This window comes from Amblyomma maculatum, chromosome 2 (assembly GCF_055883805.1).
Source record: "Amblyomma maculatum isolate TAMU_Amacu chromosome 2, ASM5588380v1, whole genome shotgun sequence".
Taxonomy (NCBI): domain Eukaryota; kingdom Metazoa; phylum Arthropoda; class Arachnida; order Ixodida; family Ixodidae; genus Amblyomma; species Amblyomma maculatum.
In genome coordinates, this window is record NC_139345.1 from 101,134,758 (window position 1) to 101,156,787 (window position 22,030).

Consider the following 22,030-nt stretch of genomic DNA (forward strand, 5'->3'; position numbering starts at 1 on the left):
TTTTAAAAGCACTAATTTTAGCTCTAATGAGAATGGAGTAACCAAAGCAACTCAACAGTTTGCCGAAAATCAAAACATTTTTCGATTTTCCGTTTAAGCGTCTTTGTCTTTCATAGACCCACACGGTTAACAGCTGATTGGGCTAGGGGCGCCCTTGACGTAGTTTGCACTGAGGTTTGCACGCACGCACAGTTTGCACACTTGTCCAAGCGATGCGAAAGTAAAACGACGTGGTGCTATCTTTTGCACGGTATTATGGCTGAAGGTATGCTTTATGTATACATCTCCGTATGTGACATACAGCGCTTATCATGTGCAGCGCGTGTAATTGCTTTGATTTGAAATACGTTTTGGACTATCTACGTTTTCACGAAGCGCGATCACTTCCCTCCTGTGGCGATCGCACGCATTTGAGACCGCGGCGTTCAATTGTGTTTTGCAACCAGTGAGGCTAACTTCGCTTTAGCAATACATAGACGCTTTAGCAAGCTCGCGCGTGCGAGCGCAAAAGCACACGCCTGGTAAAATAGCAAGAAATTCACGATTAGAGCAGAAAGAAGCACTGGAAGCTTTGTGTGCAATAGAAAGTCCGTCTTCTATTTTCACACTCGGCAAAGGAACAGAAATAGGCAACGTGGCGGATTGCATGTTGACTGCTATACAAAATGAAGTGTCTCAGTTGTACTACATTTTTTTATTGCATTGTTCAGTAAATACTTGTCATAACTATATTTGACCTTTATGGGCAGGGATATCTTGTGTACCTTCAGCATACAGCTTTAACAAGAATACCACTCATAGTTAATTTTTCTGCCAGTACATTGCAAACTGCACCTCGGAAGGTGCTAATCAGGATAACGCACACTGCCTTAGATTAAGTATTGAATGCAGAATAACTAAGATTCATGACCTCCAGTATGAAATTTTCTCATCGCAACAATAAAGGAATCGGTCGCAGTTGAGATATATAATATATTTCAGCCAATATGAGGATGTGGGCACTATGAAGGTGGTTTCTTTTAGCTAAACATCTCCAAGTGATCTCATTTGTCGAGAGACCTCTGCTACAGTATGCTTCATAGCACGAGTTGCTTCGGAAAGTAAAGCACCTCATTAAAAATAGTAAAAAACGGGAGGTTTTGCAGCATCTCTTTGCAACTTCCTGTGACTGAAAAAACAACGCTGGAGCATAGGTCTTGCTTGTGAGCCCACTACTTCGACCTCAGTAGTTGATTGACACTGAGGAACCCAAGCACAGAACAAATGCTACAGTAAAGCATTTCATGCTCTTGCATTTGAACTGGCTGGAGCCGATCAGTCATGATTAGCACAAAAGCACTAATTTTCTGATGCTTTTATGTCCACTTGGGCACTTGGGGTGGTGTCCACTTAGAAGTGAGGCAGATACTGCACTTGCTTTTCTTTCTCCAAAAAGAAACAAACTGAAGACTACTAGTTTAGTCTAGCTTATATCTGAAAGCAACTCAGGCTATTAATTTTTTTTTTCCAGTCAGTTAGGTTGTTGCTCTTATTTACTTAACAAGGCTATCAAAATTGGGATCAATTTAGACTGGCATTTCCGTGCCAACACAGTCACACTTGCTCAGAGTGTATAAGCAGTGCACTGCGAAGAAAAGAGAGCCAAGTCCTACAGCAGGTGCTGTGTTCTAGGGAGACGATTGGTGTTCAGTTAGCTTGTGCGTCCGTGTGGCTGCACTAATTTCTCTAGAAGTATCTCTAGAGACTACATGGTCACAGTTTGATCTTTATTTTGCTATCTGGTGTGCTGTTTGCAGAGCCTAGGTAAATGCAATAAGTTCCTTGCAGTTCTTGTTTGGTAGTACCGTGCTTTGTTTGTCCCTAACTGCAACATGAATGTAATTGCATTGTTGCAGCTGGGCTGTTGGAGCTGGTCTGCACCGTGCAGAAGTACCACTGGGGCAAAAGGGGGCCCTCCAGTCTGGTCGCAGAGCTGGCTCTCAAGGGGAACCACCTGACTTCTATTGAGGAATCCACCACGTATGCCGAGGTGATTGGGGCGGAACTGTTTAAGGGCGTTGAGGACATTTTGAAGCTGGCCTGTATCAGTTTATTGCTGCTTTTTAGCAACAGTCACTAAAAATTGACCTCTCATAAGTTAGAAAAGGCCAAAAAGGGATATTTTATTACTGAGCGCCACCGGCCTCTTCCTAAAGCAAACTGCGATGGCATAAAGATATTTTGTTTTGTATCATAGGCTTTGTGATGAAGCTCCTTTCATTACTGACTTGATGAGTTTGAATTGAGTGGTAGGAGGAGAAAGTTTCTATTTTTAAATACAACTCTTTCGGTAGTAAACATTTTTTTTTGCCAAGCAAACGTCAGCACAACCATGGAGAGCGAGATAGTAAACTTTTCTAGGTGGAGTCATGTGGAATATTTTTGACGCTTCATGGTTAGTTCTCTACGGCATAACTATCGCCCGGCAGCTTCAGTGCCGACTGTTTCAAGCCTCACACCCCGAAAAATTGTGAGCATGCCTCTGGCAGGTGGTAACTGGCAGGTGACATGGTTAGGCACTGATTGGTTGGAGGCACACTGGCGTGTCGGCACTCGGTTCCCTCTAGCTCACGGAAATAGCCGGACGTGTGTAGAGCATTTTCCTCCATTCTCTGTTCTCCGAAGTGGTTGTACTTGTATTCGATGAAACGATGCAGGTTAATAAAGAACAGTTCATGCGTGTATGCTGCATGAACCTCATTGAGTGTATGCGGATTTCAGGGTGCAGGAGATCAACAACAAATCTAGCAATAGATGCAAGTAACGCGGGTGTCTACTATCAAGAAGTGTCACCTAGAAAGCTTAGTGAACTGATTCCCGGTCATGGCATGAAATTCAGAAAAAGAAAAGATTGCCACATCACTAAAGTATCTAGCATAGTCAGCATGCACAGCACTGATTCCAAACTCGTTGCCTGAGTGTCTCTGCAAAACACCACTTTGGACCAAAGAAACTACTCACTGTAAACATTTTATTACTACTCCCACTTTTGGCAAGGATGTATTGCCAGTGGTGCGTGCTACTACACGGTATTACATTGCTCTCTTCTGAATGCCTCTCAATGTTTTCAGACCAGGCACGGCTATGAATCAGGATGCCAGTAGCAGCACAGAAAGACAAATAAGCTGGCATGCATCTAAATAGAAACAGCCATCTCCTTGCCTGTCTCAACAGCAGGCATTGCCTTAAAATGGCATAGCTGAGGTATAAAGTGTGGTTTTTTTATTAGTTTTTGCATGATGCCATCCCTAGTGGACCTTACATTTTTATGCCCTGCAGCTATGGATGGGCACACATCCTTCGTGCCCGAGCAAAATTCGAGGCACGGACAAGACGCTGGCTTCATACATTACGGAGCACCCCGAGTGTCTTGGTGGCACTGTTCGAGCCATTTTTGGCTCACAGCTACCATTCCTCTTCAAGGTACTCTCGGTTGGTGCTCCACTGTCCATACAAGCACATCCTACCAAGGTATGTGTCGCGTTTCATTTATCTGAGATGTCTGACGACACCCAGAGCAGCTTAACTGTAATCATCACTAATACATAGTTTGGTGCAAGAAAGCTTAAAGCACCTAATCAAACTGCAGCTGTATGAGTGAGATGCAAAAACAATTTGGACTGTAGACAGAAAACCGAAAAAAGAAAATTTGATTTTACAGTCAAAACTTGATTTAACGAAAATATCCCGATTCCTCTTCAGGCGTAAGGTGCAATACTTTGAGTAACTCGAAAGAATGAAATCAGTTTCATCATCTGTCTCGATTTAATGAATCTTGTGTAAAAATGAAGGTGAAAAGAGTTAAAGTTTTTGTAGAGAACGGCCAAAAATTTATTTATTGCCGGCTCTAACATCGTGGAGTGCCTCTTCTTCTCTCCTTGCCGAATTGCGCCTTGCCAAATGAGATTTATAATTTTGAATTGGATTCACCAGATGGGGGGTGAAGTGGTGGATGCCCTTTATCTAATGCAGCAGTTTGCCACAACACACGAGGGGCTGAAAACTGTGCTGGACACACTTCAATCTTTAGGGCAGTTCATGTGGTTTTTGACTACAAAGCGTACGCAAGAAAATATAAAGTAATAGGCCTTCGGGGCTCCTCTTGTTGCATTAGTGATGTTGGTTGTTTCCGCGGGCTGCAATTTCATTGTTGGCGCAATTACGCTTTGCCAATATGAAGCCACGGTTGCTTTCTGGGCACCACTACACCATATAATGGAATGTATCGAATTATATGATCGAGAAATATTCAACTCAATTTAACGAAGTTCTCGATATAGCGAAATAATTCGTGGCTCCCCTTAAGTTCGTTAAATCGAGTTTTGACTTTTCATTTTGTATGAATCGTAACAGGATATCCTAGTTCACTGACTCGCAAAATATATGTCGCAGTTCCTGCTTTTAGCTGCTGGTGTCTCTTAGATCTGTTTTTTGGTTCACAGTCTTTATTTATTTAGCGCCTGGATATTATACCTTATGATTGGCCGAATTAGTAAAGGTGAGGTACTAGCTACTTTTATTTCTTTGTTTTATTTGGCAGTGAGCCGCAGAACTTCTATAACTATTTGAGCCAATTGCTTATGCATTCATCCCAGTTGTCGTCATCAAATGTTAGATCCAGTGAAGGCCATATATCTCTTTCATTTGTCTCCCATTCTACACCAGATGTGGTTGAGAGAGAGAGAGAGAGAGAGCACACATATAAAGCAAGCTTAGGGATATTCCGGTGGAAACAGTGGATGTTACCTCACCATAAGACCCCAGCATATGAAGCCTAATAATTTGCCTGTTGACATATCGACAAAGACAATGCATCTCTGCTCATCTGTTTCGGTGAAACAGGTTTTGGCCAAGAAACTTCACGAGGCCAACCCCGACTTGTACCCGGACTCAAACCACAAGCCAGAAATTGCTATTGCCCTCACAGAGTTCGAAGCCTTTTGCAACTTCCGTCCTCTGCATGAGATCTCACACCTGTTAAAAGGTAATCATGCCAGCCCTGGCTATCCCTGGCTGCTGCATAACCTGCCTTGATTCATTGCTTTAAAATTTTTTTTTCCAGCGTTTTTTGTGGCGTAGATCTAAACTGATGGCACAGAAGTGCAGAAACAAAACTATGCTTGTCATTTAGTTTGGCTGAGTCGAACATCTCAGGCAGGCCCCTCTATCTCACCAATTTAGTGCTTTGTTATTCTGTATTGCGCTTTGAAACTAAACCTCACTGGGTTGCCAATGCCTTCATTAAGAAAGGTCTTGTTTTTAGCGCGAAACCTCAACTCAGCGCAAAAGTCGATCTCTTTGCCTGTGTCTCGCATAGCACTGCCTTGGCGGAAAGTTAGGCATAGCAACTGTGGGTATTGCATCCCCGCAGTGCAGTGTGGAAGAGAGGGCATAGATATGAGGTGGGCAATCCTGTGGTGGAGGGGTGGCGCATAAATCGTTTGATGTCAAACATAGCAGAGAAAAGGACAAATGCGTGTGCTCTGCCACAGTTAAGTTGGAAGACGAGCCAACCCTGGTGAAGGTTTCTTGATGGAAATCTGCTGGTTTTTAATGGTTTCATTCGGTTCCAGAAGGAAGCATTTGGGTTTGCTGCTGGCTCAGATGGTCCCAGTAGAGCACCAACTGGTCTTGTGCAGGTGTCTACTGGTAGACCATCCACACACTGAGGGCTCATTGTCAGGTGGAGTCTATGAATCCTGAAAATGGGGCAATGACAAGAACAATGTTGGTTTAACAGTGCTTGAACCTCATCGCCATCATCAGCAGCAGCAGTTTGACTACAACCCCTGCAGAACAAAGGCCTCTGCTATAACCCTCCAATTCACCCCGCTCTGTGTTGGCTGCATCCACACATTCCTACAAACTTTGTAATCTCGCTTGCCGATTTAACTTTTTTCTGCCTTTGCTATGCTTTCCTTCCCTTGGAGTCCAATCTGTTAAGCTTAGTGACTATGGCTTATCTTGCCTTCACATTACATGCCCTGCCCATGCCTTCTTATTCTTCTTGATTTTAGCTGGAATGTGAGTAACTCGCATTTGTTTCCTGACCCACTCTGTGTGCTTCCTGCCTTTTCATGTTGCACCTATCATTTGCCATTTCATAACTCTCTGCGATGTCCTCAAATTAAGTTGAGTCGTTTTCATTGGCCTCCACGTTTCTGCCCCGTAGGTAGGTGTCGGTAGAATACAGCTGTTATATACTTTCCTCTTCAGGGATACTGGTGAGCTCCCATTTATGATGTGGAAAAACTTGGCAAATGCACTTCATCCCAATATCATTCTTCTAATTATTTACCTTTTGTGGTCTAATATGCAGTAAATACCTTTCCTAAGCGCTAAACATACTCTGCAACTGGGGTGTCACTTATGATACCCCTGCTGCATTTTTCTGCAAATTATGTGCCTATACCTGATGCTCACACTGATCAAGTGAGACAGCCGTGATATTTCAGACCTGGGTCTGTATGCCACGGAACATTGCAAATTTGCAGCAAAAACTTAGTTTTTTAGTTTTTTGCTTTTTGCTTACCCCCCCCCCCCCCCCCCCTCCCGAGAACTTCGAAGTGAGGATGACAGCAATGACTGCTGTCACCTCCCCTTCTAAGTGAGCCTACTCCTATAGCCGCCAAAACCTTACATTGCAGTTTGTGTGGTACGTTTAAAGAGCCTCTATTCCCAAGTTTTTGTGCCCTTTGGAAGGGCAAGTCTGGAGGCTTCTTTATGAGGATTTCAATTTGATGGTCCGATTATATTCCTCGGAGTCCTGTCTTTCTGTTTTGACTAGCCATTCTTGAAAACAGCAAGTAAAAGCATTTTGAAGCAGCAGAAGCTGCAAACAGAATTTAAAGTGGGATGGATAGCTGGAAGCGGCGCGCTTTGCCCTATGCAGGAACTTCATCACAGGTGATGCCGAAAAAATTTCAACACACACTTTAAATGGCTTAAATATTAACTGCTGGCAACGACTTCATTCTTGATATGTATGAAATGGCCAAATACAAGCCTGAAAATTTTTATTCAGCAAGTGAGGAGTTGACAGCAACCTCCAGGTAATGTTCAAATGCAGTTTTGCCTATAACAAATTATTCAGAACTTAGATCGTGAAAGTGGCAGAAGTTAGAAATTGATTCGCGAAGAAATGAAATGCCACATGGCTTTCAAACTTGGCGCGACGGACCAGAATGGAGGGGAGGCTCCACAGCGACAATGTCATTGAGATACACAATTACCGAAAGCCACCTTGGCAACATTATTATTCACCGGCAGAGGAAGTCAAAAGCTTTAATTTATGACTGAGGCAAAGATTCTGCAGCTTCCATGCACTAAAGCCTCCATACTATGCCATGCCTTGCTCATTTTGTTGAACTTGAGTATGTTCGGTGCATGATGATAGCTACCTCGAAATAACAGATTGTGGGGTTAGTCGGTGCGTATGATACTCAGGAACAGCGGCACAATGAAGACAATACAAAGAGAGAACACAACACAGACGCACACTAACTGGACAAACACAATAAGTCAAACTTCCTCCTTCACACCCAAGCGAGTAAGGCTCTGCACCAATGAACTTTTTCTTCCAAATAAATTAGCAAATTTTGAGTTGGTTTGTTGGTTGGACACTACTTTTTATTAGATGTTTGGTAAATTTTTAAAAGAAAAAATTATGGGTGTAGAGCTTTCTTCGATGGTGATAGAAGGGTTTGTGAGATTAATGTAATTATGTGCTTGGGTGTGAAGGAGGAAGTTTGGGTTATTGTGCTTGCATTAGCAGTTGGTAGTGTGCACCCCTGTCGTATTCTTTCTCCGTGTTGTCTTCATTGCGCCACTGTTCTTGGGTAGCATGATGATGGCATTGAAAAGGTTGTTTGGGTTCCTTTAAGCAGAAATAATTAGTATTGCTTTATTTTCATGTTACCTTTGTGATAAATAGAAATTTTTTCTTGGGGCAGGGAGCTAGTTGATTCACAACTGTGGAATAGGTGTGCACTTAGGTGGCAAAGATGGAACAAATGTCAAACAAACAATACCCTGTGCGCCCGTGTCCTCTCCTTTTTTTTATCCTCTGTTCTGCCATCAACCCTCTACTTGCATGCAGTATTAGAGTTTCAGTTTCAGGTAGACCACTTTCTATGAGCATACTGCTTTATGTGACCATTTGAAGCTGCATCCTGTGGTGAACATGGAAGTTAGGCTAGTTGGTGCCCTCGCCGTGACAAGCACAATTAAAGGACGTGATCAGAAGATGAAACATGCAGCTTCTTCAGAATGGTTGCAATGGATGGGTTTTGTCGCATTTGCCGCTAAGTTCACCGATGCAGCTTGCAGTGCCTGTTATTTTATCAAATTTTCCGAGCTTATGTCATGGCACAAAAATGTTCTCGCTGTTCTGAAGTTGCCGAAAGAAGAGAAAGGTATACTAAGAAAAATCATGAGGGGGTTAATGATAGAAGTGCTAGTATACTATACGGAAACTTACGCAACTGTAGAAATCTCTTGCATATTGATGAGGCATATAAAAAGTTAATGGATTCGCTTGCAGTAATATATTAATCAGTTGTGTGGAGTGTCATATCTGATTGTAGATTTTTTTTGGCTTTGATCTACAACTCCTGCGAAATCTAGGATTGCCTGAGCTGCGAGAGTTGCTCGGGAAGCTGATGGACCGGCCGCTGGCGTCCAAGGAGGATCTGCAGACCTTGTTTCGGGCTGTTATCACTGCCCCACCTGATGTCTTTCTCCCGCAGCTTAAGAAACTGGCCGAAAGACTCCGGAAAAATGGTAAGAAATGTTCACTAACATTGATGGCTGAGTCCTTTAGGTTTGAGCAGGAAGATAGATTAGCTGTTTGGTTGGTGTTTTAACATCCGTGCAGTGGTGACTCTGACTACTGCGTAGTGACGTCCTTAGAGGTGTCTTTCTCTCCAAGGTGGTGAAGCAGCAAACTCTGTAGGCAATGTCAAGAAGTGTGAATGGGGGTTGGAATGCAACTGCCGAGAGTTTTATTAGATTAATGCTTTGGGTAATGTTTTTCATATTCTATATCGGTAGCCACTAGCACAGTTCTTAGACATGATGCACCCCATCTCCACAATATCTGAATGTATGCACAACTGGCCTGTAAAATGATGCTTGAAAATTAAGCTTACCACTGGTTGGCTCACTAAGTCTCAAGGGGCCGCTGCTTTTTCAGACTTATTTGTCTAATACCTCTGTCACTGTACAGTGTTGTCCTTTATCCATAAGTGTGCCCATCATGTGTATTTCCCTTTCCTCTGTTTTCATTTCATTCATTGCATCCTTGCCTCCTTGGCACTGGATAGCAAATGAAATGCTATTTGATGTAACCTCCTTTCGTTCCATTCTTTGTGTCTTTCTTTGTGGCCTTTATTGTGCTTAGCGGATTTTAACACAGTGTTGTTAAAGGCCCTGTTCACCAGAAAAACCTGCGTCAGTGTTGTGAGTGAAAAATCACGAGCATGGCACTGACAAGTAGTAGCTGGCAGCTGCATATCGCCGTGCACTGGATGTGGGGTAGTCTGCCGTTACGTTTGTCAGAGGCTGCCAACTCTGGCCTCTCCTTTCATATTGGAGGCTGATTTCGGAATCAGCCTGCCAGAACCCTTGCATTTCGAGTGAGACACGTTGCCCCTAGGCCATGCAGGCACGTTCATACAGCTTGGTTAAAGTGGATCTTTATATGTCGAGTGGTAGCATACGCCGTTGCTCAATACTTTTAAAGACCGAGCTTAAGTGTCCCCCACACTTTTTGCCAGTCAAGCGTTGTACTCATAGGCCCAGCAAACTGCCATCTTAAATGGGGAATGCCTGAGTTAAGAACTTTGCTAATAATTTTGTATTGTTAGGCAACATGGAACCATGGACACTTTGGAAATCCAAAAGACAAGGCTTGTGGCACACCAAGGCGACATTAGCACTTCATTTGGACCCTGATGAGGAGGACACTTCATAATAGTTCAGCCTGCACTGGATATTCACCAGCTTTCATCATTGCATTTTGTCTTCTTTTTTATTTTGGTGAAAAGCAATGCTGCAGAGGTGTCATGCCTGCCCAGCGCTTATGTCACCTCTGCTGCTTCTCCCCGTCAGCTCACTGTGAATGCTCGAACACGATCCCTGGACGAGAGACAGAAGTTCACTGAAGACAAACAATTGCTGCTAGTGGAGTCGATAGAGAACCTTTGCTTAGATTCTGGAAATAGAACTGCGTCCAATGTGTAGGGTTGTCCTCTCTTGGTTTGAACACAGTAGCTGTCTTCAAAGTGCCACTGTGCCCAACGCAATCGCGTATTGAAGGAAAGTGAGGTAAGCACCGATGGACCTGGAGATGATGTTTCGCATCGCCTGCCACTTAACTTCAGTTCATGGCCGAGAGTCAGATGCAAATGGCATTTTGAAAGCGTTCACTGTGTACAAGCTAAGAGTGGATGACCCTGTACGAGGAATGGTTTTAATAAAACTTGGGTTAGGGCTGTGGAGGAAGTTCTGGAAAGCAGCTTGAGGAATGAGAGATAAAAAGTGGACTGAAGCTAGCAAAACCTCTCAGCACCTGCTTGTCTTTAGTGTTGTCATCCTTTGTGCTGCTTTGAAGAATATTGTGCTTGAATAGGGGTTGGAGTTCTAATTTCTTACTTTTTAAAAATCCGGAGATTTTTTTGTGTTTATTTCAGACAAGTATTCTCGTTTTCTTTTTTTTTTTTTTGGCGAATATTATTGTTTACGAGGGCATGGGTGTATTTGTTTTTTTGGTGTTATACCGGGCTATTTATATGCAGTCACAAGTTGCTTAGAATTTATCTTAGCCTTTTGAAGTGGAAGCTTCACTACGGCAGCCAACTCGAGCCTTCACCGTCAGTGTCGGTGGGTGCCTGAAAGAGCGCCAACTCGAGCCTCTCCTTTCATATATGAGGGTGACATTAAAATCAGCCTGCCATGATATTTCAATTCATGTTACCTTTATGCCACGGGCAGGAGCTGCCAACTCGGGTCGCTCCTTTCATATAGTAGGGTGATATCAGAATCAGCCTGCCAGAACCCTTTGCATTTACGTTACCCCTAGGACACACAGGCACGTCCATACAGCTTGCTTAAAGCGGGACTTTATATGTGAGCTGGTAGCTTACGCTCGCGTCATACTCTTAAGGGATGAGCTTAAGTGTCCTTAATAATGTAGCACCCTACACTAATAAGGCATGATAGGGGAACAATGTAGCAGGCAAAAAAAGCTTTCGCTTCCAGGGTTAACCAGAGTTAAACCACATCTAATTTTTCAGTATGAGCAGCCAAAGGTTTAGTAATTAACATACTTTTGGTTGTATGACTTCACAGTTCTGCTTGTAGATGGAAGTGCTATTGATGGAGTTCAGACAATAACACAAATGGAGGCTTGCTTCTGGCAACTAGGCTGAGTGTGAGGGCAAGGTGTCTTGTGATTTGCATATTGACGGCAGTGATGGAGGTGACACTAAACCGTCATGATAGCCTTGATGTGGCACTTTTCTAGTGAGAGCTGCACTACGCTAGTCAGAGCCGAGTTTCACGTGGTTAGCTGGAGCCAGAAGTGCGCATGCGCCGTTACCATGACAACCCGCTGCGCAGGTGTTCTGCCGCTTTACCACACTAGTCTTCACCGCTACACTGATGCATGACATTACGCCTCACCGCCGAGCATGCACCGTTACCATGGCAACCAGCTGCGCCATTCCACATGTGATTTGCAGCTGCGTCTAGCTACGGACCTTGATGTATAAAAAACCCTGAGGGTATGTGCTTTGCTAGCGAAGTGCTTTGTGCGTGAAGAAGTTAACGGTGCGTGCGTGTACTGCTCATGGCATTTTCTTCGGCTGCGAGAATCTGCTTTGGACGACCCCAAAATCGTTGCTCGGCTTGAAGAGGCCCGTCAGCGTAAGAATGAAGCTCGAAGGGCTAGGCATGCTTTGGAGACGTCTGAAGAGCGGGCAGAACATCTCATCAAGCGGCTATGTCAAGATGCGGAGCGACAGGTACGTCAAGCAGATGCCAAACCCTTACAGGAACAAGGACATTGGGAAGAATTATAAAATGCGAAGAAGACACACCGGATGACGGAACACACCATTCGGCTGGCAGCCAATGCACCGATACGCAATTGTGTCTTTAATTGCTTAACCAGTATAGTTAAACCAAACCTAAACCAAATTTGATAAACCAGCTAAGCGTAGCTCTTGCTACATAAATCCTGGCCTAGCTGAGCTAAGTCATCGCCAACTTTTCGTGACATCTATGAATGGCTTCGCATCAGTTTCCTTGCATACAGTAAAAACCAACCTAACCTAGCCTGTGATGGCTAATGGATCTTTGCTAGCAAATAGTGGGGATGTGGAGCCCCTCACTCTGATGTGGCATGTAAGTTAGTAGACCAATGCTTCCAAATGCTCAACAGCGCTACGTCAGTGGTACCACTGTGACACCATGCCCTGGCTTCCATAGTTTCATAATCTGAAAAGCACAGTTTTGATGTTTTCTCCTTTGACAGAGTGTAGCTCTTAGTCAGTAGCCACTGGTAGCTGAGACTGGCCCAATTCTGAATGCTTATTTCAGGCACTGCCATGTAGTTGATGTGTCAGTGATCTGTTCAGGTTGTTTTTGAGCTCGTGTGATCTCTTCCATCAAGCAGTGGACATGCTGGTTGCTATCAAAACCAAAATTGCTCACAATGTGGGGCTAATATTATTTGCTGCATGCTGATTCAATAACTTCTTTTCTTTTTATGCTGTAATAGCTTGATCAATGGTACCTGCTCATTAAAAACTTTTTCTTTGAGTACTAATACTTGGTGAAAGAAGATTGTTGATCTGTTCTTTCCAAATCCATTTTTAGTTCCAAGACAGCTTGATGCTTTTTATTCTAAATAGCATGCCTGCATGAAAAACAGTGCATGCCTGTGCAGCTGCCGGACATTGCGGCAGGCATGATGGAGCAATGTGAAATTATTTTTCTTATTTTTATTGTCCACAGCTGAGCAGTTGGTAAGGGGAACAAGCGCTCAAAAGACACACACAGAAGGAAAAAAAAAATGGGACAGGCGCTAACTTTCATTTGTTTTATTTGCAGCCACGCCAGTAAATATATACGTACGAAGGTGAAGACATGCGCTGTAACAGAAGCGACATCAAACCCACTGGAGGTTCACAAAACACGTTCAAGATATTTTACCTCTGCCCTCAAAAGCCTTACCGATGTATCACTGACACACATTTGCGGGCGATAAGGGGTGTAGGCACAAATGTGGCTGAGCATTGTGCTAATTGCAGCCATGGCTGAGTGAGATTGAGATACTGTGTAGGGGCCGTGGCAAGACGGCATGTGAACTGTTAGAAGCCTGAGTGAGATTAAGATACTGTGTAGGGGCCATGGCAAGACAGCATGTGAACTGTTAGAAGCTTTTCATATAAGGAAGAGTGGGCGAGAGTGTGTCAGTGATACATTGGTAAGGCTTTTGAGGGCAGAGGTCAAATATCTTGAGCGTGTTTTGTGAACCTTCGGTGGGTTTGATGTCGCTTCTATTACTGTGCATGTCTTCACCTTCGTATATATTTGCTGGCGTGGCTGCAAATAAAACAGATGAGAGTTAGCGCCTGTCCTATCTTTTTCTTCCTTCCATGAGTGTCTTTTTAGCGCTTGTTCCTCTTACCAACAGGTGTGCACCATCTCGCCCAAGTTCAAGTGATGTTAAACTGAGCAGAATAATGTCATTCTCCTTGCATGCTCCATTTGAAACAATTTTATATCTGGGGCATAACTTTCAGTAGATGGCGACTGAATATTTAAAACATTTTATGTCTTAAATATATTGCTGATGTAATAGCACTAAAGGTGCACTAAAGAGAATTCTCAACTCATATTTTTATGTTGAGAACTCTGTCTGTACTTTTTGGGAGTTCTTTTAAATTTCAAATTATTTTCCTGCGTGGCCGATTTCCATATTAAGATCGAGTGAAACTTCCTCCTCCCACCTTTTTTTTCGTAGAGAGTAGGAGGATTCAGCCTACGCATGGAATGCTTTTCAGGCAGTTCAGGCTATAGCTGTTGGTGGAGTGGTACTCGGAGTGATCTTGTGAGCATGGTCCATTTGCTTTGGGCCTGTTCTTTTGGTCATGCTTGCCGCAGATATGTAGTGGTTTTACCAAATATTATTTTTGCGTTGTGCGAAAGCATTAATTAATATTGCTTTGGGTATCTTCACGGATTATAGTATTTTTATTGGCCACCGCAGAGCTTCGGGATTGAGTCTAGTGAAAGCAATGAGCACAGACATATTTTTATTCCCATGGGATTAATTTACTACTGCGTTGTTGGCTACTAAAACTATTTGTCCATGAAAACCCTGAAAACGAAATAAAAGCAGTAACGAAATTTCCTAAACAGCTCTTTATTCTACTCGCTTAATCACGAAATCTTAATTTGTGCTACTATTATCTCACACATATATTTTAGCGTACAAATATAAGCTAGCACATTATGTGAAGGACCACCATGCCATAGATAAAGAGCTCTGCTTCAACCATCCAGACCTCACTAGCGTGCCTGAGTGTCCTAGGAGTAGAGTGTCCGACTTGGGATTGAATGGTTCCAGAGGGTTTAATTCTCAGCTCAAAAGAGCTGCCCAAGTAGGCAGGAGCTTCAATGAAAGTCGGAGCCGGAGCATGTCACGTCTTGTGACGTCGTACAACGCATTGATCATTCAGCACCTGGCCATGTCACCTGCCAACTACCGCCTGCCTGAGGCATAGCCGGGATTTTGCACTCACAACTATGCCAGTGTCGATGTCAGATTCTCTGGACAGCGGAGCCTTTAACATTATCATTAAAAGCATAGGCCTGCCAGGTTGCAGAAGTCTTACTGCGGTTAATGCTGCCATTTGACGTGTCACGCTCTTGAAAATGAGCCAGATTTGCACCTCTTGTAGTCACTGTGAAGGCTTTAACTGAGCTTTTTGATGGTTTGCTTGTCGTTACTGGCTCTGACCTTCTCTTTGGTGAACAGGAAGTGATGAAAGTTGCTGAAACAGTCAGACTAATCAAACTAATTTTTTTGCAAGAAAATTTTCATTTTTCAATATGTGTCCCCTTGATGCAAAAAAAAAAAAAAAAAAAGGTCAAATTTGAAACACCATTTCAGTAGTAACTAAAGAAAGAACTGAAGGCCTTCGTGAAGGCCTAGAAGCAGGCTCACTTTTTTATTTTCTGCTCCCAGCATATGCAGCACAACCATATGTAGCTTATTGGTAAAGCCTGTCATTGTGGTCTATTACTGTGGCCCATTTGTGTAGCCTTTTTGTGTAATAATAATAAGGATGATGATGATGATGATAATAATAATTGGTTCACAGGAAAGGAAAGGTGCAGTATCTGTTACACTAGTTCTGTGGACACCTGAACTGTGCCATAAGGGAAGGGAGGAAGGTGGAAGTGAAAGTGGAAAGAGAGAAAGGGGTACCGTAGTGGAGGGCTCCGGAGTAATTTTGACCACTTCGGGATCTTTAATGTGCACTGACATTGCACAGCACACTGACCCTATTGTGGTTTTTGCCATCCTAGAAATAATTGGCGCAGTTAAATATAACTAGTGCGGACATCATGAGCCATCTAGACCGGCTTGAGTTAACATCTTAGTGATCCAGGTGTGCCTGTTTTGCACTACACATGCCTTTCCTTCGTTCTGCTTCTGTTGGATTTTCAGTGGAGGCAGTAGGTCTTCCTAATGAGCTGGTGAACGTGTTCCTTCGGGTGAACGAAACCTACCCCAGTGATATTGGCTGCTTTGTCATCTTCTTCCTCAACTACGTCAAGCTACAACCTGGAGAAGCCCTTTTCCTAGCGGCAAACGAGCCACATGCCTACATCTATGGCGGTAAGCCATTATTTGCCCTTTTCTTGTGCACGTCCACATTCAGAATAAGTGCACTTTGCGCAGAACTTTCCTGGAAATCACAATGAATGTTGAAATTATACCTTGAAAGAGAAGAATGAAGCAGTGATACAGTCAGAACACGATTTAAAGAAAGTCTCAATTTGACGAATATATTCCAGTCCCCCGTCAGACGCCCATATGGTCTAATGCTTTGAATAACTCGAAGTAACGAAACAAATTTCACTATCTGTCCCGATTTAACGAACATTTTGTGGAAAAATGAAGGCAAAAATTATAGTTGTGGTCTATTTTGTTGAAAACGCTCAGACATCTGTTGACTGCTAGCCACGGTAACATTGTGGAAAAACTTCTTGAAAAATGGGAGATTTATTGATCTCAATTCAGGAGATTTTGCAAACCGTAAAAAGCCTGCCTGTCATCCCGGTGTCGGCAGCGGTGCCGCATGCTGACACCGGGTCAAGTTGTGGATGTCCTTGATCTGCTGCAACAGTCTGTCGGAGGAACACACAAAAAATCCATGCTGTTCTTGCTTACAAACTACAAGTAAGGAAAGATCAGCGACTTGATAGGAAAGAAGCTTGTAGTCCCTTGGCACCCTTCTTGCCGACATACAATTTCCTTTGCTTCTTTTCATACGGGCTAGCTATCGGTATAGGATAGTGGGCAATTGCTGTTATTTCATTTCGAAAGACATAACAGTACAGCTTCTCTGGTTCTTCGTATAAGTTGCACTGTTGTGTCCTTTCAAAATGCAACTTCATTTTCATCGAATTTGTGCTTCGCAAATATCATGCCGCGGTACTTCCTTGAGGCCGCTACACCACATAATTATCGATTGAATCGGGTTAGGTGACCGAGAATTGCCTCCCTCGATTTAATGGAGTTCCCGATTTAACAAAATAATATACGGCTCCCCTCAACTTCTTAAATCAAGTTCTGACTGTATATGGCAGGCTTTTCAGTATGCAAGATCTGGCTAGAATCAATTTCGAGATAGCTTATGCAGCAGATAGCCTTGCAGTGTACAGTATTTGATCAGTTAATAGATTGCTTGACACATTCGATGCAGCTTGATCTAATCGAAATTGCCTTGTGGTAACTGGAGGACATTTTATTCATTTGCAGTGGTATATGACGAGGAATAACTGAGGAATGTGTCACATTTTTTGTTCATGAAAGAATGGTGTAGGGTGTAGCCAGTGTTAAGTGGCGGTACCATGGCCTTTTTTTTTTTTTTAATTTTCAGGACATTGGTGGAAATTTAGTGACATATGCAAAGTATATCTAGTTATCTCTCTTGGTATCGGAAAGGAACCAAACGGATGGATGGTGACTCTACCAAGCTGCTCAGTGCACTAATTTCTGGCTGCTTCTGTTACTTGGAAAAATGTGGGTTATTGATCAGCTTTCACAGCCACTCCACTATATACTAATTATCCAATGCTGGTGCCAATGGCTTCTGATATGATTGGTTGTCAGGGGTGCACCCAGGAACAAGAACTGAATAAAGGTGCTTTGAGAACATGATCAGAACTTTTCTGGTGTATTTGTTGAGGCATCATTGTGGTGATCATTGGCCATGTTTCAATTGCAGTGAATTGTGGCTTATGACTTAAGCCAGTGAAGAATTGAAGAATTTGTAAATGTGCGAATGGGTTGTTGGTGGCATCTGAGAGGGACCGTACGTTTTTCTTTGAACATGGCATTTTGATGTGTTCAGTGAGTAGAATATGCTGCTGTATCTTGTTCGCGTTATTCAGTCATACATGGGATTTTCCTGTAGTAGTATTACTAGTGCAGAATGCTGCAGATTTTGGCACCCACACTTTGCATACAACTGCCGGGCTGCTGTTTAAAATCATCATAGAGAGAGCAAGTTTGTTACAAGCAGCCATGATTGCTTATTGAAAGTGGGCAAATGCCCATGGGAAAACATAGAAAGGAATACTTAGAGAAAGAGTGAAAGGCAAATTGTGTAACCTTTTCTTTTTTATTTCTGCACCCTTGTTGCATGTCTAGGGCAAAATCCTTATGCAGATTAGGCTCAAGGACAACAACCAAACCCCCCCAGCACTTCTTGCCATTTCTGTTGATTGACAAGAGGGCGTCCTTGAGCTCCTTGCAAATTTACATAGCTAGCACTGCTTTACAAGTCTAGTAAATGCGCAAGTTTGTACGACTGGAAACAAAAAGAACAATTGATAATAATAATAATTGGCTCGCAGGAAGGGAAAGGCGCAGTATCTGTCACACTTGTGCTGTGGACACCTGAACCGCGCCGTAAGGGAAGGGATGAAGGTGGGAATGAAAGTGGAAAGAGAGAAAGGGGAGTCGTAGTGGAGGGCTACGGATTAATTTCGACCACCTGGGGATCTTTAACGTGCGCTGACATCGCACAGCACACGGACGCCACTTCGTTTCGCCTCCATCGAAACGCGCAGCCGCCGTGGTCGGAATCAAACCCGGAAACTCCGGCACAGTAGTCGGGCGTCTTACCACTGCACCACCCCGGCGGGGCAAGAACAATTGATTATGCTGAGCAGCTAAGTTTCCTGTTTATGGAAGCAGCCAGTTGTGAAGCCCAAACACTTTAAATGGACCCAAAAACACCTTCTATGCATACTGCTATATGTCTGTAGAACATGAAAGAACATCACTTGTTGAATTGCTTACGGCAAGAACTTTCAAGGTCAGTTTGTGCCATGCGAGTTAACAGCAATAAGAAGGTGTCTCTTAGTGCTTCAAAGATTTTTCCCTGTCATTGGTCCTGCTGTGCTGGAAGTTACTTGAATTCATTGGCACTGCAAAGTGTTACAGTGATCTATCACATGGCTGGGATTTGTATTTTCTTCCTTCATTTCATTTTTCTTTTACATTTCGTAAGCCAATTACTGTTGATTAATGTGTGCAACTTGCCAGGCTTGCTTGGTTTGCTTTCTCTGCCACTCTGCTTCCATTGGCATTAGTTTTTGCAGTTGTGAAGAAGTTATCTTGCTGCTGCCTGCCCATTGTGACATATTAAACTGGGGTAGTATTTTAAAAGTACTAATCAAGGGATGGACACTGAGATAGGCATAGAAAATTTAAAGCAATAATTAAGGATGAGCGCACCAGGAGTACACACAAGCAGGAAGAAGGTACAAGCCGAGTCCTCCATTTTACTGAAATCGCAAGCACTTGTAAAGTTTAGATTTAAGCTCCTCTCCTGTGCCAAGAGTATTTTTGCTGTGGAATTCCTTGCAACTCGCTTAATTGAAATATTCCTTCATTTCGTCAGCATAGGGTTTACTGACAAAAGCTCCCGTTAACTTGAACAAATTTTTGGCTTCCTTTATGTTCAAAATAGAGCATCAGCTGCAGTTGGCCCGTATGTTAACAGACAGGGAAGGAGGGTGGTTACCCTCACTCCATTTGAAAAGAACTTGAGGGCTCCTCTAACGAGTTTGTCTCGGGCTTTCCATCGCTTCTTTTCAAACATGCAGACTGCGTGGAATGCATGGCGTGCTCGGACAATGTGGTGCGGGCAGGTCTCACGCCTAAGCACAAGGACGTGGAGACGCTGTGCTCCATGTTGAGCTATAACTCAGTTCCTTTGAGGCAGGTGCGGTTCCCCGCAGTGTCTACCAACATGGAAACTTGCTGCTTCTCGCCTCCTATCTCGGACTTTGCCGTCAGCATGATCAAGGTGTGTCACCAGTTTTGTGTAGAAAGCGCTGCATTTACGGCCATTTCTAGTTGAAATGTCTGTTAATCTCAGTTCCATTGGCTTGGCTTGTGCCTTGTTTGAAACCCTAAAGAACTATATGTTTATGTCTAGATTTTACTTTAGGAGCCTGAAGTGTGTTACGTGTAACTCAAGTTCTCTGTGCAGTTAGCATAGAGAGTTGTACTGGTAAGAGGAGACTCGTTAAAAAGCATGAGAAGTAGGCTACGTCGTTCAGTGAAATTTGTGGGTTTCATTTGTGATAGCTGCTTTCTAGGTATGCTTGGAATGACTGACAATAAGTTTGTTGTTCATGTAGATGGAAACTCTTGTGCTGAGAGTGGCCATTTCATTTTTTTGACATGGTTGTTGACATTCACTGCTTTTGCATTATATTCTGTCATAGTTTCAAGAAACAAGTTTTGTGTCCGCTGCTCATGCTTTACAGGTCATGCCCAACACCAGCTTCTCGCTCAAGAGCATCGGCTCGGCAAGTATTCTGTTGGTGATAGAGGGCAAAGGCAACATGGGCACTCTCCCCGTGCACAAGGGTAGCATCCTGTTCCTGGCCGCAGAAAAGGGCCTCACCATTACTGCAACTAGCACAATGTGCATCTACCAAGCGTTCAGCCCTGTGTGACCTTGGAATCTACGACCAATGAATTTTTGAAGATGCTTAGTTGTTTCTTTATCGGCAATGAATTGCACCTCAAGGAGCATAACCTTTTGTTACGATAATTGCTTAAGGGGCCCTTCGAGACTCCTTTTGCGTAATGTCACCTTCGCAATATTACTGGGATGTGTTGTCATGAGCACCAGAGCCATGCAGCAGAGAACCCTCATTTTTGCTCACGAGTTGATGAGCTCTCTCGTGTGAGCTTTTCAAGCTCACACCCTCATTTGTACATGGATCTGTGTATATGGGTTTAGGGATGACTATTGATTCGATTCTTTCTGAAATCATTAGCTGCTACCAGGACTGCAACGAGTGGGCCCCGTCACCCCAGTTTCTGCATGTTCTGGCAGCCTGGCTGTAGAGTCAGGTGGTAGAGGTTGATAGAGGAACATCAACCTTCGAAAATCTAAAAAGTGACTAGAGATCAGAATTTTGAGCTCTGGCAACTATGCTTCAACAATAATGCATTGAGCATTTTTTTGCAGGAAAATAGTTATGAAGCAGTGCATTTCAACATTCTACACATGTAACAACTTTATTAAATAGTGTTGCCAGGTCTTTTTAAAGAAACCATAAAGTAATGGTAGTCTGGGGAGGGTGTAGGGTCAGCAACTTGCAAATCATGTGCGCCATGTTGCTAAGGGCTTGCAGCCACTGATCTGTGGCTCATGGCCTTTCCAAACGTGCAGAGGCTTCAAACTTAGGCCTTTTGTATCGACAGTCTCTGCCAACCCTAACTTATAGGAGTGGTTCAGAGATACAAACAACAGAGGTACAAATAAGAGACTAGTAACTAGGTGAGTAGCGGAAGTGCATATACAATGATCCGCAAAAGGAGCCACAGACAGCCATTAATGCTGACGTGTTGTAGCTTTAAAGGTAGAGTTCAAGTGTTCCACAAATTTTAACGATTTTTTGTTTGTTTGTTTCATTGGATTATTTTTTTTTATGTTTTTGTTGCAATACTCACCTTAGCTTCCTAGTCCTGTGCACCTCTTGGAAGTGACTTATCAAAGAATTGACTACTATAGTAGGTTTTAATATTCACTTATTTGTGAACATCTAGTGAGCAAGGTATCGGATACCGCTCGTGTGGATTAGAATCGGTGTTGTTGTGGTTGATAGCTGTTTAAAAGAGGCCACATTTTTTTCCAACCAAGCAATAAAATGGTTTTATGTGAAGACTTGGTTGTTTTGCTTCTAAATGATAAATTCTGTTGCTACTTCAGACATTTTGTAGTGCAGTTCAAGGGTACAAAGGTATGCTTGCTTAAGTTTTATATTTTGATATAGTGAAGCCTAAAGCTTCATCAAGCAAAAGTATGGATGTATGACTAAGCAACTAAATCTAACCGCAGTTTGGTGAAGGTAGAATGCAAAAGGCGGCTATGTGCTGTGCAACGTTGATGAATATTAAAAAATCCTGGATGATCTAAACTAACCTGCAGCACTCCACAAAACCCGTATATTGCTTAGGAATGTTGAACACAATTTTCTAATTTAATACTGATGAGCCTGAATACCTCTTCCTGAACTACGTTTCAGAAATGGCTTTTACCTATGGTAACCTTTGATAGTTACTAAGTATCCACTGTGTGGCCTTCCATGTATGATGTCTGAACATTTCCTTGGGCCTATTTTGCAAAATATTGTATTGCTGTTGAGCACTAATGTGTTT

The 22,030-nt window shown here is 43.1% G+C and overlaps 1 protein-coding gene across 2 annotated transcripts; it reads left to right on the forward strand.

Annotated features, from left to right (window-relative positions):
* Positions 1 to 104: 104 nt before the first annotated feature.
* Mpi (mannose phosphate isomerase) lies at positions 105 to 21,536 on the forward strand. Of its 2 annotated transcripts, XM_084594893.1 has the most exons (8): positions 105 to 265; positions 1,896 to 2,029; positions 3,319 to 3,510; positions 4,882 to 5,023; positions 8,665 to 8,820; positions 15,782 to 15,952; positions 19,456 to 19,658; positions 20,125 to 21,536. In XM_084594893.1, exons 1-8 carry the CDS (start codon positions 256 to 258, stop codon positions 20,314 to 20,316), a joined length of 1,200 nt encoding a protein of 399 aa, XP_084451019.1. In that variant the 5' UTR covers positions 105 to 255; the 3' UTR covers positions 20,317 to 21,536. The 2 variants fall into 2 exon arrangements, with proteins under 2 accessions (XP_084451019.1, XP_084451020.1); XM_084594894.1 differs by lacking the exons at positions 105 to 265; positions 1,896 to 2,029 and adding an exon at positions 3,141 to 3,243.
* Positions 21,537 to 22,030: the final 494 nt, after the last annotated feature.

Excerpts from the sequence above, each read along its gene's own strand:
- Mpi (XM_084594893.1), top strand. Across the intron at positions 2,030-3,318 it reads AATCCACCACGTATGCCGAG|CTATGGATGGGCACACATCC; the intron begins GTGATTGGGGCG and ends TATGCCCTGCAG. Across the intron at positions 19,659-20,124 it reads TTGCCGTCAGCATGATCAAG|GTCATGCCCAACACCAGCTT; the intron begins GTGTGTCACCAG and ends CATGCTTTACAG.